The following is a 21,941-nucleotide window of genomic DNA, read 5'->3' as shown; positions in this document are numbered from 1 at the left end:
AGGGAAATAATAAAAATTACATAAAGGTCTGGGTTTAAGCTCTTGGTCTCCACCCATAGGGTAAAAGTTTCAAGAGTGGCAAAGCAGTGCTAAAGGTGATTCATTCTCTTTCTCTCTCTCTCTCTCTCTCTCTTCAATCTCCCTCTCAATTTTTCTATACCTCTATCAAAAAAAAGAGACAGTGAAAAAAGGGGGGGGGATCCCAAGCACATTTTTTAGGAGAATAGAAAAAATGCTTACAAATGTTTATCTGGAACCAGAAAAGACCTAGAATTGCCAAAACTATCTTGAGAAAAAAGAACAGAACCGGAGGCATCACACTCCCAGATCTCAAACTGTATTATAGGGCCATTGTCATCAAAACTGCTTGGTACTGGAACATGAACAGAAACACTGACCAGTGGAATAGAATTGAGAGCTCAGAAATGAGGCCCCACACGTATGGACATCTAATCTTTGACAAAGGGGCCCAGAATATTACATGGTGAAAGCAGAGTCTCTTCAACAAATGGTGTTGGAAACAATGGGTTGAAACATGCAGAAGAATGAAACTGAATCACTGTATTTCACCAAATACAAAAGTAAATTCCAAGTGGATCAAGGACTTGGATGTTAGACCACAAACTATCAGATACTTAGAGGAAAATATTGGAAGAACTTTTTTCCGCATAAATTTTAAAGACATTTTCAATGAAACGAATCCAATTACAAGGAAGACTAAGGCAAGTATAAGCCTATGGGACTACATCAAATTAAAAAGCTTCTTCACAGCAAAAGAAACCACTACCCAAACCAAGAGACCCCTCACAGAATGGGAGAAGATCTTTACATGCCATACATCAGATAAGAGTTTAATAACCAACATATATAAAGAGCTTGCCAGACTCAACAACAAGACAACAAATAACCCCATCCAAAAATGGGGGGAGGACTTGGACAGAATATTCACCACAGAAGAGATCCAAAAGGCCGAGAAACACATGAAAAAATGCTCCAAGTCTCTGACTGTCAGAGAAATGCAAATAAAGACAACAATGAGATATCACTTCACTCCTGTGAAAATGTCATACATCAGAAAAGGTAACAGCAGCAAATGCTGGAGAGGGTGTGGGGTCAAAAGAACCCTCCTGCACTGCTGGTGGGAATGTCAATTGGTCCAACCTCTGTGGAGAACAGTCTGGAGAACTCTCAGAAGGCTAGAAATGGACCTACCCTATGACCCTGCAATCCCTCTCCTGGGGATAGATCCTAAGGAACCCAACACATCCATCCAAAAAGATCTGTGTACACATATGTTCTTGGCAGCACAATTTGTAATAGCCAAAACCTGGAAGCAACCCAGGTGTCCAACAACAGATGAGTGGCTGAGCAAGTTGTGATATTATACACAATGGAATACTACTCAGCTGTAAAAAATGGTGACTTCACCGTTATCAGCCGATCTTGGATGGACCTTGAAAAAATAATGTTGAGTGAAATAAGTCAGAAACAGAAGGATGAATATGGGATGATCTCACTCTCAGGCCGAAGTTGAAAAACAAGATTAGAAAAGAAAACACAAGTTGAACCTGAAATGGAATTGGAGTATTACACCAAAGTAAAAGACTCTGGGGTGGGTGGGTGGGGAGAATACAGGTCCATGAAAGATGATGAATGACATAGTGGGGGTTGTATTGTTAAATGGGAATCTGGGGAATGTTATGCATGTACAAACTATTGTATTTACTGTTGAATGTAAAACATTAATTCCCCAATAAAGAAATAAATTATTTTTTAAAAAAGGGGGGAAATAATGGCTGCTAGGAGTGGTATATTCATTGTTCAGACACCTAGTCCCAGAAATAACCCTGGTGACACAAAATTAATTAACTAAAAATCACATACAGTTTCTTTAGCACACCAAATCACCCTGTACTAATCATACAGATCGTCACGCACTCAGTAGATACACATTCAGCAAGCATGAAGGAAGGAAATGACCTAGTTTCCAAAGATTTAACCAAGGCAAGTGTTCTGGATTTTTATTGCTACACAAGTAAAAGCAATCCAAAACTTAGTGGCTTAAAATAAGAATCCCTTCTGGTCCTGTGGGCTATTTGCAGCTGGGCAATGCTTGCTTAGGCTTTTACATGGTTGCAGTCAATGTTTACTGGGCTGGGGCTACTGCTACCTTCTTCACTTTCTTGCCTGATTCCTGCCAGAATAACAGAAACAGAACAACCCTCCATGCAGACTCTGAAAGTGAGTGCTATCTATCTCATAAAGCAATACATCATTTTTGTCTTATTCTAATCTTCAGAGTAGTCAAAGACCCATACAGACTCAAGAGGAAAGGACCTAGCCTTAATCTCTCAAAGGCTGGGTGTGTGTGTCAATGTGTGTGTGTGTAGGGGTGACAAAAAAAAAAAATGAAGACACTTTTAATGTGCTGCAGAGATATTAAAGAATTTATGTGCATTTGATCTCTGCAATGTCAGTGGAAAGACAGTTGTTTGGGAGTCTTCCCTGGACCATGGGGTATTTTTCAGTCAATATCAAGAAGCTGACTTGTAAGTGGCTATGTCACTAATGTATTCCCAACAAGATTAGAGGGGTAGTAGTGCACTGCCATTAGCTAAAACAAAAGTGTGGCTGTGGAAGGTAAATGGCCTGAGGGCCCAATCTATTAGTCTTCAAAGATGTCATTTTAACAATCATTCTTAGACTTATAGTCAACTCACAGTGACAATTGTTGGGGAATTATGCAGATGCAGTCTTTGCCCTCAGGTATTGCCACTTCCTGCGATATTCTCAAGTGCCTCTCCCAACCAATCCTGTCCCGATATGTCACTCCTGGTTGCTGCCCTATAAAGCCCTTCTCCTCCCGCTCCTCGCCCCTTTTTGCCCGGTTTTCACCTCAGTGGTTAGACGCAGCCATTGTTGCTACCTCCACATGGCCTGAACCGCTGCGCTCCCACCCAACCCTGAGACGCCTGAGAGAATAAAGGACTGTGTTCCCTCCTCGCTTTAGATCTCCTCTCTTTCTTCTCCGCATCGCAGCACGACAGACAATGATTGAGGAACTTTGAGTGTACAGGTAGATATCTCTTAGGAAACTTACAAGATGATGATTCACTGTGTTGCTTCTACACAATGTGGGCCCAGATGACAATGTTTTTCTTTATTTTGTCTCATTAATAGTAATTATTTCTTGAAGAGTCATATTTCCTGAAAGAAACTGAAATCCACTTTGAATGATCTTATCCTGCCCTCTGAACCATTTCCTACTTGTTTTCTTGTTAGGAGGGTTTCATCAAGTGATTAAAAGAAATGATTAAAAGAAAGGTCTTTTTCAATGCTAAGAAGTAGTACTAATTGAACACTTTTTCAACATGACAAACACTGAATTACATACACATTTCACACATTATTGCTTTTAACTTCCCTAAAAACTTTGTCTTGGAAGACACTATTATAATTATTCCTATTCTCCAGTGAAAGGAACCTAACATGGTGATTAATAGGCCTTGTTCAACATACCTAGCAGAGTAAATAGTCTGATGTTGAACCTTTTAAGAAAGAGAAAAGCAAAGACAGGGAAAGGCACAACCCCTTTAAAAACTTTCTACAGTATGGTTAGGGTTGGGCTTGAACCTAGGTCATATGTTGGCAAAGCAAGAGTTTCCAGGGGAGATACCTTGCTGGTGCCTCTCACCAAAATCTAATTCCTTTCACCTCAAAGTAAATGGCTGGTCACTGGATGCTGCCAGCTGTCCTATTCTGCATGGACTAGGTACTGAGGAATCACACACTGTAGGAGCCAGCGAGATACACACCAGGACCTTCTTCAATTTACAGAATTCCTGCCATACCCATGACTGGCACAATGTAATCTCACCCTGATCAACAAAAGATATCTATTTACCAACTCCAAAGACCTGAGTCCTAGACCTTCCCATAGAATTATGCATTTTTCAGGCAAGCATCCTAATTTCTGAGAGGAGCCTACAAATCCCTTAAATTCAGTCAGATGGGACTAACAGTATCAGCCTTAATTGTTTATGGAATTGTTTACACAAATCAAGTGTTAAGATCACAGCTGGGTAAGTAGAGGTTTATAGTCAAGACACCAGAGTGGGATCAATGGATGAAAAGTTAGTAATGGGAAACATCTGGCCACTGGGCCTAGAAAATATGTTTGCCTCATTCACTCGTCTCTGCATGCAGAGACCCGTGTGAAAAAGTAGACGTGGCTTTTCTGAGAAAGACATTTGTTTCCCCTTTTCTGCATGCTTTCATGTAAAGATGCCACTAGATGGAGAAGTTGTGGTTAAATACTGACTTGGCTAATGAATTCTTACCCACTGCAAGCAGGAAGTTCACATGAGTACTGATTGTGCACAGGGTAATGCCAGATCACTGTTTGCAGGGCACGGATGGGCAGAGCCTCTGGAAGTCTGTGAAATCAAGTGAACTTGAATGGATAAGGGAGAAAGAACTGCCAAAGAGGAGAGCACAGAAGAGTTCTGCATGAATGTTTCTCTCCATTGTCTGTTTTCTTTCCAGGTAAGGAGAGACTGGTGTGCAGAACAGAGAAGGCATTAAGATAAAGTGGTTTTTCCAAAGTGTGGAGAGCAAACCACTGGAGGCAGAAAGTTGCTAGTCTAGTGCAGGAATAAGCACTGAATATGAAATCAAACTGAGAATATTTCTACAGATAGCAAAACGAAGAATGAAGTCATATTTTTAAAGGGTCAAATTAAAAAAAAAAAGGAGGGGGCACGGGCAATATCACACCTGGTTAACAGCACAAGTTACCATGTACAAGGCCCCAAGTTTGAGCCCCCAGTCATTACCTGCACTAGGGAAGCTTCATAAGTGGTGAAGCAGTACTGCAGAAGGCTCTCTCTCTCTCTCTCTCTCTCTCTCTCTCTCTCCTGTCTCCCTTTCTCTCCCCCTTCCCTCTCAGTTTCTCTGTTCCATCAAATAAACAAAAAACTAAAGAAACAAGCAAACAGACGAACAAAAACCAAAAAAGACCAAAGTGGGGCATGTAGGTATAAGACATGAACAACATCAGGAAGAAGAGTAAGGGCTAGTGAAGCTTAGGAAACAGAGCCAGACTGACTCTACTATCTCACCTTGCCCAGGCCCTAGGGGGATACCAGTTCCCCACTGTCTATCATCTGCACAAGTGTGGTGCTTTGTGCAAATCTCTCATGGCATAAAATAAAGGTGCTGTTCTCTGAAGTTATTAAGTGGTTATCAGGATAATAGGTCCATATGTGAGTGGACAGAAACATGCATGGACATAGCTCTGGGGACAAAATATGTCCACACATGTACGACAAGTGTGTTAGCAGTGTCCAGTATGTGCCACATGTGTAGCAGGATTCTGACTCAGTGATGAGCTTTTCCCTGTGTATCAGGAGACTTTGTATTAATGTTCTCTAACCCCACAGAATTTATGACTGAGAAAGGCTCTGGTGAATATAAAAAGAAGGTATGCCCCAAATCTAGAAATCTCTAAGCACCTGCAATGCAAGCTAACTATAGCCTGTTGTGTACAGTAACAGCATACTGTCAGCAAGTTTCTCTCATTCTAGAAGAAAGAGTACTTCACAATTAGAATGACAAAGACAGTCTGCTTTTTTTTTAAGTCCATGGAGGAGGCCAGGCAGTGGAGCACTTGTTTGAACACACACATTACCATGTGCAAGGAACTGGGTTCAAGCCCCTGCTCCCCACCTGCAGGGGGGCACTTCAAGAGTGATGAAGCCGGTCTGCAGGTGTCTGTGTTTCTCTTTCCTCTTTATCTATATTTCTCCTTTCAATTTCTGTCTGTTCTTTCAAATAAAAAATAAAGGGGGGAAGCCACCCAGAGCAATGCATTTATAATGCTGACACAATGCCCCAGTGATGACCCGGTGGCAATACATTTAAAAATAAATAAACAGGTTGCTCAACAATTTGTTTGGCTTTGTATGTTAACTCTCTTTTCAGTCACCAGGTTCCAGATGCCATCAGGAGGCCGGCCAGGCTTCCCTAGACTGAAGACCCCACCTTCTTCTTCTTCTAGCATTTGCCCTTCTTCCGTAGCCAGTCAACAGCGTCAGGTTGAGCCTGATGTAAAGTTTCGAGACCTCCTTTGAATCTGGAGAGGTGGCAGTCGTTGACTATGTGGGTCATAGTCTGTCTGTAGCTGCAGGGGCAGTTCGGGTCGTCTCTGGCTCCCCAGCGATGGAACATAGCGGCGCACTGGCCATGGCCTGTTCGATAGCGATTGAGGAGGGCCCAGTCATAACGTGCTAGGTCAAAGCCAGGTTGACGCTTGCAGGGGTCTGTGATGAGGTGTTTGTTCTTTACCTCAGCTGATTGCCAACTCTGTTTCCAAGAGTCTGGAACAGAGAAGTTCAGTGTAGACCCCACCAATGTGTCCTGGAGCTCTGTTTCCCCAGAGACCCACCCTACTAGGGAAAGAGAGAGGCAGACTGGGAGTATGGACCGACCAGTCAACGCCCATGTTCAGCGGGGAAGCAATTACAGAAGCCAGACCTTCTACCTTCTGCAACCCACAATGACCCTGGGTCCATACTCCCAGAGGGATAGAGAATGGGAAAGCTATCAGGGGAGGGGGTGGGAAATGGAGATTGGGTGGTGGGAATTGTGTGGAGTTGTACCCCTCCTACCCTATGGTTTTGTTAATTAATCCTTTCTTAAATAAAAAAATAAAAATAAATAAATAAATAGGGAGTCGGGCAGTAGTGTAGCAGGTTAAGCACACGTGGCGCAAAGCACAAAGACAGATGGAAGGATACCAGTTCAAGTCCCCAACTTCCCCCCTGCAGGGGAGTCACTTCACAGGTGGTGAAGCAGGTCTGCAGGTGTCTGTCTTTCTCTCCCTCTGTCTGTCTTCCCCTCTTCTCTCCATTTTCTCTGTCCTATCCAACAATGATGACATCAATAACAACAATACAACAAGGACAGCAAAAGGGAATAAATATTTAAAATTTTTAAAAAAATAATAAATAAATAAAATCCATGGGTTTGGTCAGCAAGGTAAGTCAGCACATCAGAACACAGAATTGCATGCTTGAGGACCTAGGTGTGATCCTCAACACTACCAGATACAAAAACAAACTTTTGCTTTGGTGTCTCTATCTTTCTTATAAAAGTTAAATAAAAATCCTTGGAGTATTCTGTGAGTTATATATTAGACCATAGTTAGTAAGGGCCTTTATTGAGAATATACCTATGCTGGGTGGAATGTGTCTCTGTTTATATCCAGTTTGATTAAAATCTGATATTGCAAAACCAAAAGGTCAATGTGTCACAATTTCTGATGAAAGTTGCAACAGTATATTGCAGGAAGAAGGGATATGACTGTATGAGAATCAGATAGCCTTTTGTTCAGGGGCTGCAAGGTTCCTACATAAAAGAGAGCCTACAGACTGAGGTGCTAGAGGAGCAGACAAGTGAGGAGCCACTGTCACCATCAGTTGACAAGGAAAAAAGAAGCATGCCGACCCTTACTGTGTTACTCCTGCTCTGGGCCATAGGGTCTTACAGCTTCCCAGCAACTTCAGACACTCACAAACAAGATGTAGACATGGTCCAGGTAAATGCTTCCTTACCCATACTGCAAATGCATTTCCATTTTTCCAAGGTCAGAAAGTCATATTTTGTGTTCAATATTTTTTTCTTTATCAGAATTACCTACAAAAATACTACAATTTGGAAAGAGGAACCAGCCGATCTGGAGAGCAGAAAAGCAGTGACCTAGTGGCTGAAAAGCTAAAGCAAATGCAGAAATTTTTCGGGCTGAAGGTGACTGGGAAGCCAGATGCTGAAACACTGAACGTGATGAAGCAGCCCAGATGTGGGGTGCCCGATGTGGCCCAGTTTAAATCCACTCCAAGGAGCTTTCAGTGGGAACGCACACACCTGACCTACAGGTAACTAGGGTGAGCTCCAGGTGAGAACCTATTACCCATCAAAGTCACAAAACAAATGTGACTGTTCTCTCCTACTTCATTTTCAGAATCACAAACTACACACCAGATTTGCCTAAAAAAGATGTGGACCACATGATTGAGAAAGCCTTTGAGCTCTGGAGTAATGTCTCAGTTCTGACCTTCACCAAGGTCTTTGAGGGTGAAGCAGACATACTCATCTCCTTTTACTGGAGAGGTGAGGTCTTCTAGTCTCTCAAATCATTCTAAACTCATGTCCTGATGTTCCCAGACCCACTCAGCTTTGCAGGCAGAACCCCTCCTTACTCTAAAGAGACTGGCTTTATGGGCAGAGCAAGAGAAGCTTCCAGATGAACAATGTCTTTCGACTCTTTGCCTCTGCTCTCTTCTCCTCCAGGGAAGCCCAAACAGAACTCTGATTGTGTTTCTCATAGATCATCGTGACAACTCTCCCTTCGATGGTCCTGGAGGTGGACTTGCTCATGCTTTCCTACCCGGAAAAGAGATTGGAGGGGATATTCACTTTGATGAAGAGGAAACATGGACTAATGATTTCAGGAGTGAGTCAATGAGTCCTCTCCCTCTCCCCCTCCCTCTCTCTCTCTCTCTTATTGGGGGTTAATGGTTTACACTACAGTTTATGCCAATGAACTTTCTCTTTCTATCTTACTCTTTCTCTTTCATCATTTTATGAAATACTTTGTTTTATTTAATGGAATGATTTTATTAAAAATGAATCACTTTTGGATTGGAGGATGTTGCACCTGATAGAGCAAACACCCAGGTTCAAGCCCCCTAGTCCCCACCTGTAGGGCAGAAGCTTCATAAATCTTGCAGCAGTTATACAAGTATCTCTCTTTCTCTCTCTCTCTCTCTCTATCTCCACAACCTCTCTCAATCACTCTCTGTCTATCAAACAAAAAAGAAAAAGATGGGGGTGAGGAAAAATGGCTGCAGGGAGTGCTGGATTCAACATGCAGGCACTGACCCCTAGTAATAACCCAGATGGCAATAAAAAAATTTTTTAAAACCCAGACTTTGCCATCATTCTTAAATAACTTATTAATTAAGTATAACTATTTATAAAACTATAATTTCTTAGAAAGACTATGATAACCGTCTGTCTCATTTAGTAAAATAAAAGGATATGACTCTAAGTAATATTTTACTATAAAATATTACTATAAAAATGCCATTATGGGGGGCTGGGCAGTAGCATAGTGGGTTAAGTGCACATAACACAAAGCACAAGGACTGACGCCAGGATACCGGTTCTGCTTCACAGGGAGGCTGCTTCACATGCGGTGAAGCAGATCTGCAGGTGTCTATCTTTCTCTTCCCCGCCCCGTCTTCTCCTCCTCTCTCCATTTCTCTCTGTCCTATCCAACAACAATGACAGCAATGACAACAACAATAAAATAACAACAACAATAAACAACAAGGGCAACAAAAGGCAAAAAATAGCCTCCAGGCGCAGTGGACTCATGGTGCAGGCACTGAGCCCCAGCAAACCCTGGAGGCAAACAAACAAACAAACAAAAACATCATACTAGGGCCAGGCAGTGGCGCATCTGGTTAAGCATCAGAGTGTACAAAAACCTGGGTTCAAGCTTCAGGTCTCCATCTGCAGAGGGAAAGCCTCCCAAGTGGTGAAGCTGGGCTGCAGTGTCTTGCTCTCTCTCCATCTCCCTCTTCCTTCTCTTTCTATTGTCTCTATCCAATAAATATATAAAGATATTTTTAAAAAATGAAATAAAATGTCATTATGGTGTTTTAAAATCACTATTAAAATAAATAGTAATGTACCTTTTAAAATATTTATTTACTGCCTTCTGTTGCCCTTGTTGTTTTATTGTTGTAGTTATTAATGTCATTGTTGTTGGATAGAAAAGAGAGAAATGGAGAGAGGAGGGGAAGACAGAGAGGGGGAGAGAAAGATAAGACACCTGCAGACCTGCTTCACCGCTTGTGAAGCGACTCCCCTGCAGGTGGGGAGCCAGGGGCTCAAACCAGGATCCTTATGCTGGTCCTTGCGCTTCGCGCCACCTGCCATTAATCCCTTTTTTTAAAAAAAAGAAAAATAGTTAACTTTGGCATATAATTTTGAATAGTTTTCCTTGGTGCTTTCTTGTATTACTCACATTTTCAGAAGTGAAACATACAAAATATATGAGTGGAAACAAACAGTACATGCTATTATTCCTCTAGGTATACTTTTTACTTTATCTAATTATATTTACTAATGATCCTTGGGGTTTTTCTTTGTCCCTGACTTTTCCCCAAACTAGCCCAATCTAAGAAGTTCAGGTTTTAATCAACCTCCTTAGCACTAGTGAAGTCTGTTTTCTTTCTCCCATTAAATACACATGCACACCAGACATATCACTAATTACATAGAAGATTTGTACAATGTCAATAATAAAGTTTCTGAAATTTAAACACTTACATTTCCTTGCTAATCTAATAAACACAGCACTTCAATAACTATAAACCTGTCTGATTGGTCTTTTCTAGACTACAACTTATATTATGTTGCAGCACATGAACTGGGTCATTCCCTTGGAATAAATCATATTCATGACATTGGTTCCTTGATGTACCCAGCATATATCTACTATGGTGACATTCAACTGTCTCAGAAGGACATCAAGGCCATCAATGCCTTATATGGTGAGCATAAAGAAAAGTACTTTGGACGAGTGATTATTGGTTTATATGCACTTGAAATTAAATGCCATTAGCTGTATCCTTTAAGAGATTTCTCTCCAAGTATTTTTGTATTAACATGATTTGACAACGACACCTTACTTCAGAGTCTTTGTTTATTTTTTGAGGGCCCAAAATCACCAACAAGCCGAAAGAGCCACAAGTAACGAAAGAGCCACAAGTACCACAAGCCTGTGATACCAAGTTAACATTTGATGCCGTAACCAAAGTTAGCAGGGACTTGTTCTTCTTTAAAAACAGGTAAAACAATATCAAATTTAACTGATTTATTTTGTATGTTGTTCTGACACTTTATTAAATGCTCTCTATGTTACTTCGATGGTTTGTAATTTTAGCATGCTATAAAAACAGCATGTAATTATAGTTTAACTTATGAATACAGTAAAGACTTATTCAAATATTTTTATGTAATATGAGGCAGAGAGAAATGGCTTCCCTTGCTGAAGATCACACAATTGTTAATGACAGAGTAAGAAATGACCTTCTACCCCTCCACTATTCAGGTTGATAATCATCCCAATGAGTTTCACCAAATATGTTGTTCTGAAAACACTGCTAAAGTTAAATCTTTACACTTTGCCTTGGCAGTATAGTCTGCAGCCCAGACAAAAAGGACGTCATTTTTTTTAAATTTAAATATTTATGTATTTATTCCCTTTTGTTTCCCTTGTTGTTTGATTGTTGTCGTTATTGTTGTTGTTGTTGGATAGGACAGAGAGAAATGGAAAGAGGAGGGGAAGACAGAGAGGGGGAGAGAAAGACAGACACCTGCAGACCTGCTTCACCGCCTGTGAAGCGACTCCCCTGCAGGTGGGGAGCCGGGGGCTGGAACCGGGATCCTTACGCTGGTCATTGAGCTTTGTGCCACATGTGCTTAACCCACTGCGCCACCGCCCGACTCCCAGGATGTCATTTTTGTATCTCCACTTTCATTCTTGAAAAGTGGGTCATTCCACAGTCTGTAAGTCTGACAGGTTTCTTTTGTTCTCCAAAAAATCACACACGGGTAGGGCCTACTGTGAGAAGATTCCCAAGAGTTCATGAGAACTGCTTTCAGGCAGAAATGGTACACATCTTACTTTCCTCCAGAGAGAAACAGGAGCCTAAAACTTCTGCAGTGTGTGGACTCCAAAAGATTGAATTCCCCTTCTCACGCAAAGCATTGACCTCTTCTTCCCATGAAATTAATCCTCTAAAGGATAAGGACAGATAATAAAGTAAGACTTTCTCAAAGCTATGGTCCCATATACTGAAACTTATCAGGAACAAAATGAATCAAAAAGTCTTTCATGTCTGACAATATACTTGTTTTTTTTAACCTTTGTAAATTAGATTGACACAAGAGCAAAATGCAAGTGAATGATGGATTTTGGCATATACTTTCATATGAACTAGTAAACACTGGTAAGGCTAGATCACTAGGAAGGTGTCAAATTTCCCCCTTTCTTTCCTTCCCTTTCTACCTCCTACTTCTCTTCCTCAATCTTCTATTTTAATGAAACGTTCCCACCCAGTAGGTCATGGAAAGTCTCTCTAGAACAACTGAAGGGAGTAGTTCAGATTATCAGGAAAAATTCAAGTAGAACTGGCATTTGGGAAGGGAATGGCATTTGGAAGTAATAAGGACCCCTGAGAACATGACAGTTCACCCTGAAACTCTGAAACCAAGACATGTTCACCTGCTGGCACAGGCCCTTGACTTCTTTGGAAAGAGCGAGATTGAGCAGATACAGACCCTTCCCAAGGCTGGCTTGCTATGTACTTGCATTTGGTCTGTGCAGTTTGGGAAATAGCTATGAGTCCACATGGAAGTCTATGCTGTCCTATTTCCCAATCTCCTAAATTTGTAAAGAACTGAGAGATCATAAAAAGAGTCTGAGCAGGCTTTGCCTTTTCTTAGATGTGTGGCCTTTACCATTTCCTTCATAGTCACCTGATTCCAATTCCTCATCTACTTCCATAGGCTTTTTGTGAGATAAGATAATACAATGTAGACAAAGAGTGTGACCTGATGGGAGCAGTCACTTCATGGATTTCAGACTCATGTTCCAGAGATGAGAAAAACTGAGTCAGTCAGAGATTTCTGAGAGTTAAATCAGTCCCTTTACTTTCTTTTAAACCAGGTTCTTTTTACGCACAGATGACTCTCAGCAAGAAGTTGATTTCAATGGCATCTCTCTATTCTGGCCACTAGTGGGAGCTGGGGTTGATGCTGCATATGAAATTGCTATAAGAAATGAGGTCTTCTTTTTCAGAGGTAAAGCTTCTGAAAGTTTTATTGTTATTTTTACAAACTGGGCTTCTCATTGGGCTTCTGGTTGAAATTTTAGGGAGAACAGAGTACTTTCATGCATGGACTTCTCTAAAAAACTACCAAATTATACCACTCTTTGATGGCAGTTGTAATTTATACATTATGTTTCTAAAAAATCATAGTTGCATATCAAATGTCTGGAGTTCTAACTTTTCTTACTTATTGATTATAATAATGGAATGAGGAAACTTCATTCTCAGTGCAAACTATGCATTTATTTCAAATAGATACTACTATGTTGTGAGCTATATCTGACCCAATAGATATTAGACAGATACTGTGTGTGTGTGTGTGTGTGTGTGTACACTTATTTGGACCTAATTTTCATGTACGTGCATATGTTCTATGTCTTACAAATGTGGCCTGAATTGAGATACACACATACACACAAACCATATATATGCATGACCCGTTTCTTGTAAATATTCCCTGAGTCTGTCTACAGCTATATAGTACATATAGTCATATATACCTATCTATCAATCAATTGCTCTATATGCATATATAGAGATGGAGAATGAAAAAGAAAGTGAGGGACACAGATCCATAGGGAAAGAGAAGAGAGAGTTCAACTGAAGTCACATTTATTATAAACACTGACTGAGTCACTGATTATCTATCAATAGTTACAGCATCTGTGTATTGACCCAGGCCAAATTTCAGTATATATACTTCTTTTTTATATTTTTATTTATAAAATGTAAATATTGACAAGACCATAGGACAATATATATTCCTCTATCTCTCTAGCGTTCTATGTAATGACTTGTGATTATAAGGAAAGGTATGGAAAAATATACAGTTTCTCTCTCTCATTCCCTCTGAAATAAACCACAAATCATTTGTTTTTAGAATTCTCAAAGAATATGTAAGTATGCATTATATTTAAAGGGAAGTTTGGAGTGCCTTCCATAGTCAGTCCATCTGAGCAGAAAGTTACAATGAATCAATGGACAAAGTGCTTGGATTATGTCATCTCCAACCTCAATCCCTGACCTGTGTATATTTGCCAAATCCTCATCTCTTCAGAGTATTACATGTTTACTTTTTATATGTGCAGGATGTAAAGCCACTTAATAAACAGTTCAATTATTCTTCTTCTAGCGTTTGCCCTTCTTCCGTAGCCAGTCAACAGCATCAATTTAGAAAAGGAAAAGGATACTGGAAGATGTGTCTAACATATATGCCATGATAATAAGGATGAATATATAGAATGTCTTTTTATGAGGAAGTAGCACATGTATTTGTACAGAGATGCTTCTTCATAATGTAAGATGAATTGATATTCTGAAGTAGTTGCCTAAATAAATATGACCACTATGACAGGTCCCAACCTAGTCCACAGCTCAGAGGTGCCACCTTTGGGTCACTGAAATAACCTGCACTCAGGACCACCACTTCCTGTTTAGTTGAAGAAGTTGTTACACTAAAGAGAAATATCTGCCTCACAGCACATCACGCTGGCACAAAATCTGTTGACTGCTTGTGACAGGAATGTGTGAAGGACCACCTGCCTAATGGCTCCCTGAGTCCTAGGCAAATCTTTTCACAGTAGATTTTTCTGCTAACAGGCAGCAAATACTGGGCCTTCAATGGAGATCAGCCAAAATATGGATACCCCAGGGACATCCACAGCTCCTTTGGCTTCCCTGGCAAGGTGAAGAAAATTGATGCCGCCGTTCATCAGGAGGAAACTGGGAAGACATACTTCTTTGTTGCCAACAAATACTGGAGGTAAAACTGATCCATGGAAATTATAGGGCATCAAACTGCTCCAGGGGAAAGTTGGAAAATTATTCTCAAGTTGTGTTGCAACTCCATCCTCCCTGTGTGAATGGGTACAGTTAGGCTGGGTGTCCTTTAGTTCCCTGTGACCACCATAGCTGACCTGGCCCCAGAAGGAGGGAGTTTGTAGGACTGAGCTTTAAAAGGAAATAAAAAGCAGATATACCCAAATGGTACTGCCTTTCCTATAGAAGTGCTCCATGATGGAACATAGGATGGAGCCAGAGTTACAGTATTCTCAGATGTGTAGAGGTGATGCCAAAGTAGTGGTGGTCTAGTCTGGCCCTGCTCTATAGTCCTATTGACACAAGACCCTTCCCAGTTAAAAGTTCCTACCAGTTTTATGTCAATAACCCAACAATGTAGTTCCCCATAATTACTTAGAGCAGTCATTGGGTTTTTACAAAATGGGATGAAGCTTGAAAACAAGAATAGTATACCTCACACATTAGTTGAGAAGACGAAATGAAACCAAAGCAGTGACAACAGTAACAGACCTAAAGAAATTCCATTGTGAATATTGTTGTTTGCCATTATTATATTAACCATATTCTGCATTTCTGATATTCTTTTTCCCAGGTATGATGAATATAAGAAGTCCATGGATACAGGTTATCCTAAAGCGATCATTCGTGACTTCCCTGGAATTGGCAAAAAAGTGGATGCTGTTTTCCAAAATGATGGTAAATACCATCCAACTTCCCCATTTTGCTCCCATAAAATTAATCTATGTCAGGCTAGGAAGACAGCATAATGGTTATGCTAAAGACATTCCTACCTGAGGCTCAAAAGTCCCAGGTTCAATTTCCAGCATTACCATAAGCCAGAGCTGAGCAGTGTCCTGGTCTTTCTTTCTCTCACTAAAATAAAAAAAGTAAAATGTTAAAAAAGAAATAACCTATTTCCCATTTCCTGGATATGAAAACAGATGAAGTATATGGATTTAAAAAAAATTTTTTTTTCTATTTTCTTTTGTTGCCTTTGTTGTAGTTGTCATTGATGTCATCATTGTTGGATAGGACTGAGAGAAATGGAGAGAGGAGGGAAAGACAGAGAGGGGGAGAGAAAGACAGACACCTGCAGACCTGCTTCACCGCCTGTAAAGTGACTCCCCTGTAGGTGGGGAGCCGGGACTCGAACTGGGATCCTTACGCTGGTCCTTGCGCTTTGCGCCACGTGTACTTAACCTGCTGCACAACCGCCCAGCTCCCTGGATTTTTTTTTTTTTTACCTTTTTAAAAAGTCTAGTGGCTGTGAGAATTCACTCAGTAGAGTACACTCTTTGCCAGACACTAGGACCCAGGCTTGAGTCTCTGTCGCACAGAATGATGCTGTGGTGTCTCTCTTTCTCTCACTGCATCTCTCTCTCTCACCCTCTGTCCTGATAACAGAAGAAAAAGAATTTGCTGGGAGCAGTCGAATTGTGTGGGTATAAAACCTAAGCAAAAGCCCCGGCTGGAAAAAAAAAATTCATATGGGAAAATATCTATTTATCTAATATTATCCTTATCTCTTACTTTTCTTCTAGGATTTTTCTACTTCTTTTGTGGGACACGACAGTACCAATTTGATCCTAAAACAAAACGAATTCTGTCTCTCCTGAAAACGAATAGCTGGTTCAACTGCAAATGATGGCTGACTATCATAAAGAAGACTGAAAAATACTTATGATCCCAATAAGCTGTTTCTCTGAGTAAACAGATGCCCTTGTGTTTTATTTTACTCTCTTGGTGATACTGAAACAAGATGTAGGAATAGAATCTTAAATAGAACCAAGCATTAAAAAGATTGCATTGCTTCATAAACTTATACAACTGAGTTTGAAGTAAATGTCAAGGTTATAGTTATCTTGGGTTTTCATAGGAAAAAGAAAAGTCTCCTTACAGTATTCAATAATATTTTAATAACTACTTTTAAGTGAAAAATTTTACTCTCAAATAATTTCTGAGTGTTTGCAAAGATCTGTGGGCATCCATGCTGCTTATTCCTATTTATATTGTTTATATTTTATTGTAGGAGAGATATTGGTTTACAGTACAGTTGTTGGCAAACGCTAGAAGAAGTACAGTTGTTGACATAGAAGCACAATTTCTCATCTCTCCATGACAGACGTCCACAAAATATTCTCACCCTCAACTTACGTCCTTTTCCACTATCAAGTATCAGGGACCCAGGTCCCTCCCATCCCTTCTCCCCCAGAATCCTTTGCTTTGTTGCAATACACTAGTCCAAATTATTAAATAACTATCTTTCATTCTTTTAAATTGTATTTATTATTCATTTTTATTAGGTAGGAACAGAGAGAAATTGAAAATGGAGGGGAGACAGCGAAGGAGAGAGACACATGCAGCCCTACTTCATCACTTACAAAGATTTCTCCCTCAGGTGGGGGACAAAGGGCTTGAACCCAGGTCCCTGCACACTGTAATGTGTACACTTAACCAAGTGCACCAAAACCTGGTCCCCAATAACTATCTTTCCACAAAGTCACATTCTCATACATCCCACTATAAATTACAATGAGACCTAGGATAATTCACAATGCAAGTGGATGGAAATATGATGTTTCAGATTAAAAAAAAATTTTTTTTTGCTGCCCCCCAAAAAATGCCTGCACAATTTCTCTGCTCTGTTGTTGGTGGACTTTTTCTAGCTAGAAGATGAGAAACACAGGAGAAGAGAGACCAGAGCACTGCTCTACCACTCATGAAACCTCCCCCTACAGGTGCTCCCATGTAGTGACTGGGAGGTTTAAATCCAGATCCTCCCACATGCCAAAGTGTGCACTCTACCAGCTCCTGGAAGCCATTTTTCCCATTTTATTGCCCTTGTTGCTACCCTTGTTGTTGTCATTATTGTTGTTGTCATTGCTTTTGTTGTTGTAGGATAGAATAGAGAGAAATCGAGAGAGGAGGGGAATACAGAGAGGGGGAGAGAAAGATAGACACCTGTAGACTTGCTTCACCACCCATGAAGCAACCCCCCTACAGGTGGGGAGCTGGGGGCTAGAACCAGGATCCTTATGCCGGTCCTTATGCTTTGCGTGATGTGCACTTAACCCATTGTGCTACCACCCAGTCCCCAACAGTGCCTCACTTTTATAATGATTATATAGTATTTAGGGTTTTTTTAACTTTTTTTTAATATTTATTTTATTTATTTTTTCCCTTTTGTTGCCCTTGTTGTTTTATTGTTGTAGTTATTATTGTTGTTGTTGTTGTTGGATAGGACAGAGAGAAATGGAGAGAGGGAGGGGAAGACAGAGAGGAGGAGAGAAAGATAGACACCTGCAGACCTGCTTCACCGCCTGTGAAGCGACTCCCCTGCAGGTGGGGAGCCAGGGTTTGAACCGGGATCCTTATGCCAGTCTTTGTGCTTTGCGCCACGTGCGCTTAGCCCGCTGTACTACAGCCCGACTCCCTTGCTGTTTTTTTAATGCTGGGCCTTGGTGCTTTTTTTCTTTCTTTCTAGTTTTTACTAGATAGAACAGAGAGAAACTGATAGAGGATGGGAAGGTAGAGGGGGAAGAAAGACACCTCCAGACCTGCTTCACTGCTTGAGAAGCAGGCCCCCTGCAGGTGGGGAAGGGGAACTCAAACCCCAGTCCTTGCTCTTGGTAATATGTGTGCTTAATGGGGTGTGCCACTGCCTGGCCCCCTACCTAATAACTAGTTTTGAATATAGCCTTTTTGTATTTACTAACATAATAATTGCATGTTCAGAAATACCAATCTAGTTGTGGGCTCACTCTTCTGAACCAAAGTCACAAATGTGAGGAGAAAAGAAGTGAGTGAATTTCAGAGTCTGAGATAATCAGAGAGGAAAGTCTGAGTGGGTCAGATAGACCCATCCTGTAGGGGAAGGCATTACATCCTCTACAAAGCAGGCACAGGTGCCTCAAACTGGAGATGAATTTTGGGAAACACATCCTACTTGTGTCCTTCTTTCCAGAACACGTATCCTGTATCCTCTCCATATTCCTATGGATCTCATGTTTGCATGTCACGGCTGCAAGATAGAGGGATAAAGTGAGGACAGTGACTCAATTCACTCCTGGTAACAGCTCAAGTCCCTACAAGGTCCTACATGCTCTGTTCCTGTTTCACTCACACACTCATCCGATTTTCTAATATGCTCCCTGTTGCTCACTCCATTCCAGTCCCAGTGGTTTCTTTGCTATTTTGAACATGTGAGGTATACGAGCAACTCAGTGCCTTTTCTATGGATTCTCTTTCTAGAGATGTTTGCACGACTGCCTTCCTTACTTTATATCCAAAACTGTTCACATGTCCCTTTTCCATGAGGCTTCTGCATGCTTATTTTTTAAATATTATAACCTACAACTCCCCTCCACACAGACACAGACATTTCCCCAACTGTCCCACACAGCTCTACAACCACAGCATTTAATGTGTCATTTATGTCTACTGCTTGTTTTTCTCTACTACAATGGGAGTTCTGTGAGGACAAGTGTCATTATTAAGACTAGCTATATTCAAAGCATGTTCAAATAAATAGCATGACAGCGACTATGGATATATAAACACCTCTGTGATTTTCTAAAAGTGTTACCTACAACATGACATCAAGAGATTCTGCAACTGGAAGACAAATGTATAAATGGAAACTTCATAGCCACTCTGAAACATATTAATTTGTATTTTTACCTACTGAAAACAGTCCATGTTAATGAGTCTTAGCTCAGCCTCTAATGTCCTGTTCTCCAACTAGCCTGCCCTGTTCACACTGTTGAGCTCATCTTGTCAAAGTGGATTAAAGCCCACAGTGGCTGTGGCTCTAAAGAAACTGCTCCCAGATGCACTCTGAGCGCCCTCTACTGGCTTTATAGGTGTGACCCCCACCAACTTAGCTAGGGAGACAGGTCTCCATCTTCCATCACTTGATTTTGATTTTGTTTGCTTCTCCTCTACACCAGTCTACCCTTAGAGCATCTGCTATTTTTCATTAGATAACCCCACCATATGTCCTAGAGTCCCACCTCCCCAGAGCTCTGCCCCACTAGGGAAAGAGACAGGCTGGGAGTATGGATTGACCTGCCAACGCCCATGTTCAGCAGGGAAGCAATTACAGAAGCCAGACCTTCCACCTTCTGCACCCCATAATGGTCCTGGGAAGCTATCAAGGGAGGGAATTGGATAAAGAGTTCTGGGGGTGAGAATTGTGTGGAAATATACCCCTAGGGTGTCAGGCGGTAGCGCAGCAGGTTAAGTGTAGGTGGTGCAAAGCACAAGGACCGGCGTAAGGATCCCTATTTGAGGCCCTGGTTCCCCACCTGCAGGGGAGTCACTTCATAGGCAGTGAAGCAGGTCTGCAGGTGTCTATCTTTCTCTCCCCCTCTCTGTCTTCCCTGCCTCTCTCGATTTCTCTGTCCTATCCAACAACAACAATATCAACAGCAACAACAATAACTATAACAATAAAACAAGGGCAACAAAAGGGAATATTTTAAAAAATCTTTTAAAAAATGTACCCCTCTTATCCAATAGTCTTGTCAGTATTTCCATTTTATAATGAAAAAAAATTTAATTTAATTAAATGATAATGTAATTATTGCCTGTGGTAAACATGATAACACTGAAGATGTCTACACCCTGGTCACTGTAATTTGAATATGTTCATTCATATGGCAAAGGGATTTTTATAGGTTTAATAAAGACTGAGGATCATCAAATAGGGAGATTAACCTGGATTCTCTAGGGGAGTCTATTCTAATGGAATAAATTATTAAAGTTGCATACCCTTCATCTTCAATAAGACAAGCCAGGAGAAGAACAAAGAGCAAATGACCTCACTCATAGGCAGAACTTAAGAAACAAGTAAAGAAAGGGGAAAAATTAGATTGTTGGTGGTTCACCCAATAAAGTGTACATGTTATTACCCATGTGCAAGGAAGGGTCCAGCTCAAGTCCCCGGTTGCCACCTACAGGCAGGGGAGGTTGCTCATAAAAAGTAAAGCAGTGATACAGGTGTTGTCTGTCTCTGTCTCTGCCTCTGTTTCTCTCTTTCTCTCTCTCAGAAAGAAAATGTCCACCAGGACAGTGGGGTCCTGCAAGCACCAAACTGTAGTGATAACCCTGGTGGGAGAAAAAGGTACAGACACTGGGTAAGACTTCTGAGTTGCAGTCTATTGCAGCAAAGCCAAGGACTACAAAGGAGGGGATGAAAGGGGCTGAGAGGATGTGGGAGATGCAGGGCACATGGCAGAGGTAGACCCAGTTAGCTGGTGGTGGGGAGGATGCACAGACACCCATCACTGAAGAATGAGAAGTTGTACTGTGTGACAACTCACTGTAAATCATTATTTTTCCCAACAAAGTAATGTGAAAAAAAGTGGATACCTTTCCCTGTGTTCTTTCAAAGATGTGATAACAAACAAGAGTCCAAGAGAGACCAGCTTGCTGGTTTTGAAGACAGAGAAAGGGCCACTGTCAGGCACACCAGAAGCTGGAAACAGGTAAGAGCTGAATTCTCTTCTGGAACCTCCAGCAGGAAACAGTCCTGATAACTTCTTAATTTCAGCCTGGTGAAACTCCTACCAGACTGCTGAATGTCTAAACAGTAATGCCACATTTGTCTTGCTTTCCACCACTGGGTTGGTGAGAATTCATTGCAGCACTTATAGTAAAGTTCCCTTGACCAGTCCATCATCAGAAGGCGAACATGGTGTCTTTCTGATCTTTAGGCTAAAAACAAAGTTGATAGCCACTTACTTGATAGTAAAGGCCACCAGTCTAGCACAGAGTTTAATACGATCTATGTGATTTTTTTCTTAGCTGTTTATACTCTGTTAAAGTGTATATATAATAGGCATGTGTTCTGGCTGCACAGAGCACTAGATACTGAAAGGAGTGTGTGGAATTTACTTCTTCACTCAGTGGCTTAATTGTGAAGAAAAAAAACCTTTAAAATATTTATCTAATTTATATTTGAAGTGGCTTTAATTTCTGGAAAAGAAAACCTTTAAAACATTATCCAATTTATAGATCAGACACATGAACTACCAGTCATGATCTCGCCATATTCATAATACAAAGAAGACACCACAGAGGACTTACAGAGTTCCCACACACAACACCTCACCTAATCAGCTCTCTTGCTACCCCCAAATGCAGCAAGCTTTTCAGACATGAAAGTTGAGGCTC

The 21,941-nt window shown here is 41.0% G+C and overlaps 1 protein-coding gene across 1 annotated transcript; it reads left to right on the top strand.

Moving 5' to 3' along the window:
• Positions 1-7,386: 7,386 nt before the first annotated feature.
• Positions 7,387-16,495, top strand: LOC103111445 (interstitial collagenase-like). The gene is made up of 10 exons (XM_060179722.1): positions 7,387-7,597; positions 7,690-7,934; positions 8,021-8,169; positions 8,387-8,512; positions 10,467-10,622; positions 10,787-10,919; positions 12,803-12,936; positions 14,565-14,727; positions 15,358-15,461; positions 16,307-16,495. The coding sequence occupies exons 1-10, from the start codon at positions 7,499-7,501 to the stop codon at positions 16,408-16,410; spliced, it is 1,413 nt and encodes a 470-aa protein (XP_060035705.1). The 5' UTR covers positions 7,387-7,498; the 3' UTR covers positions 16,411-16,495.
• The last annotated feature ends 5,446 nt before the right edge of the window (positions 16,496-21,941 follow it).

This window comes from Erinaceus europaeus, chromosome 20, assembly GCF_950295315.1.
Source record: "Erinaceus europaeus chromosome 20, mEriEur2.1, whole genome shotgun sequence".
Lineage (NCBI taxonomy): Eukaryota > Metazoa > Chordata > Mammalia > Eulipotyphla > Erinaceidae > Erinaceus > Erinaceus europaeus.
This window is presented reverse-complemented; position numbering and strand designations above follow the sequence as displayed.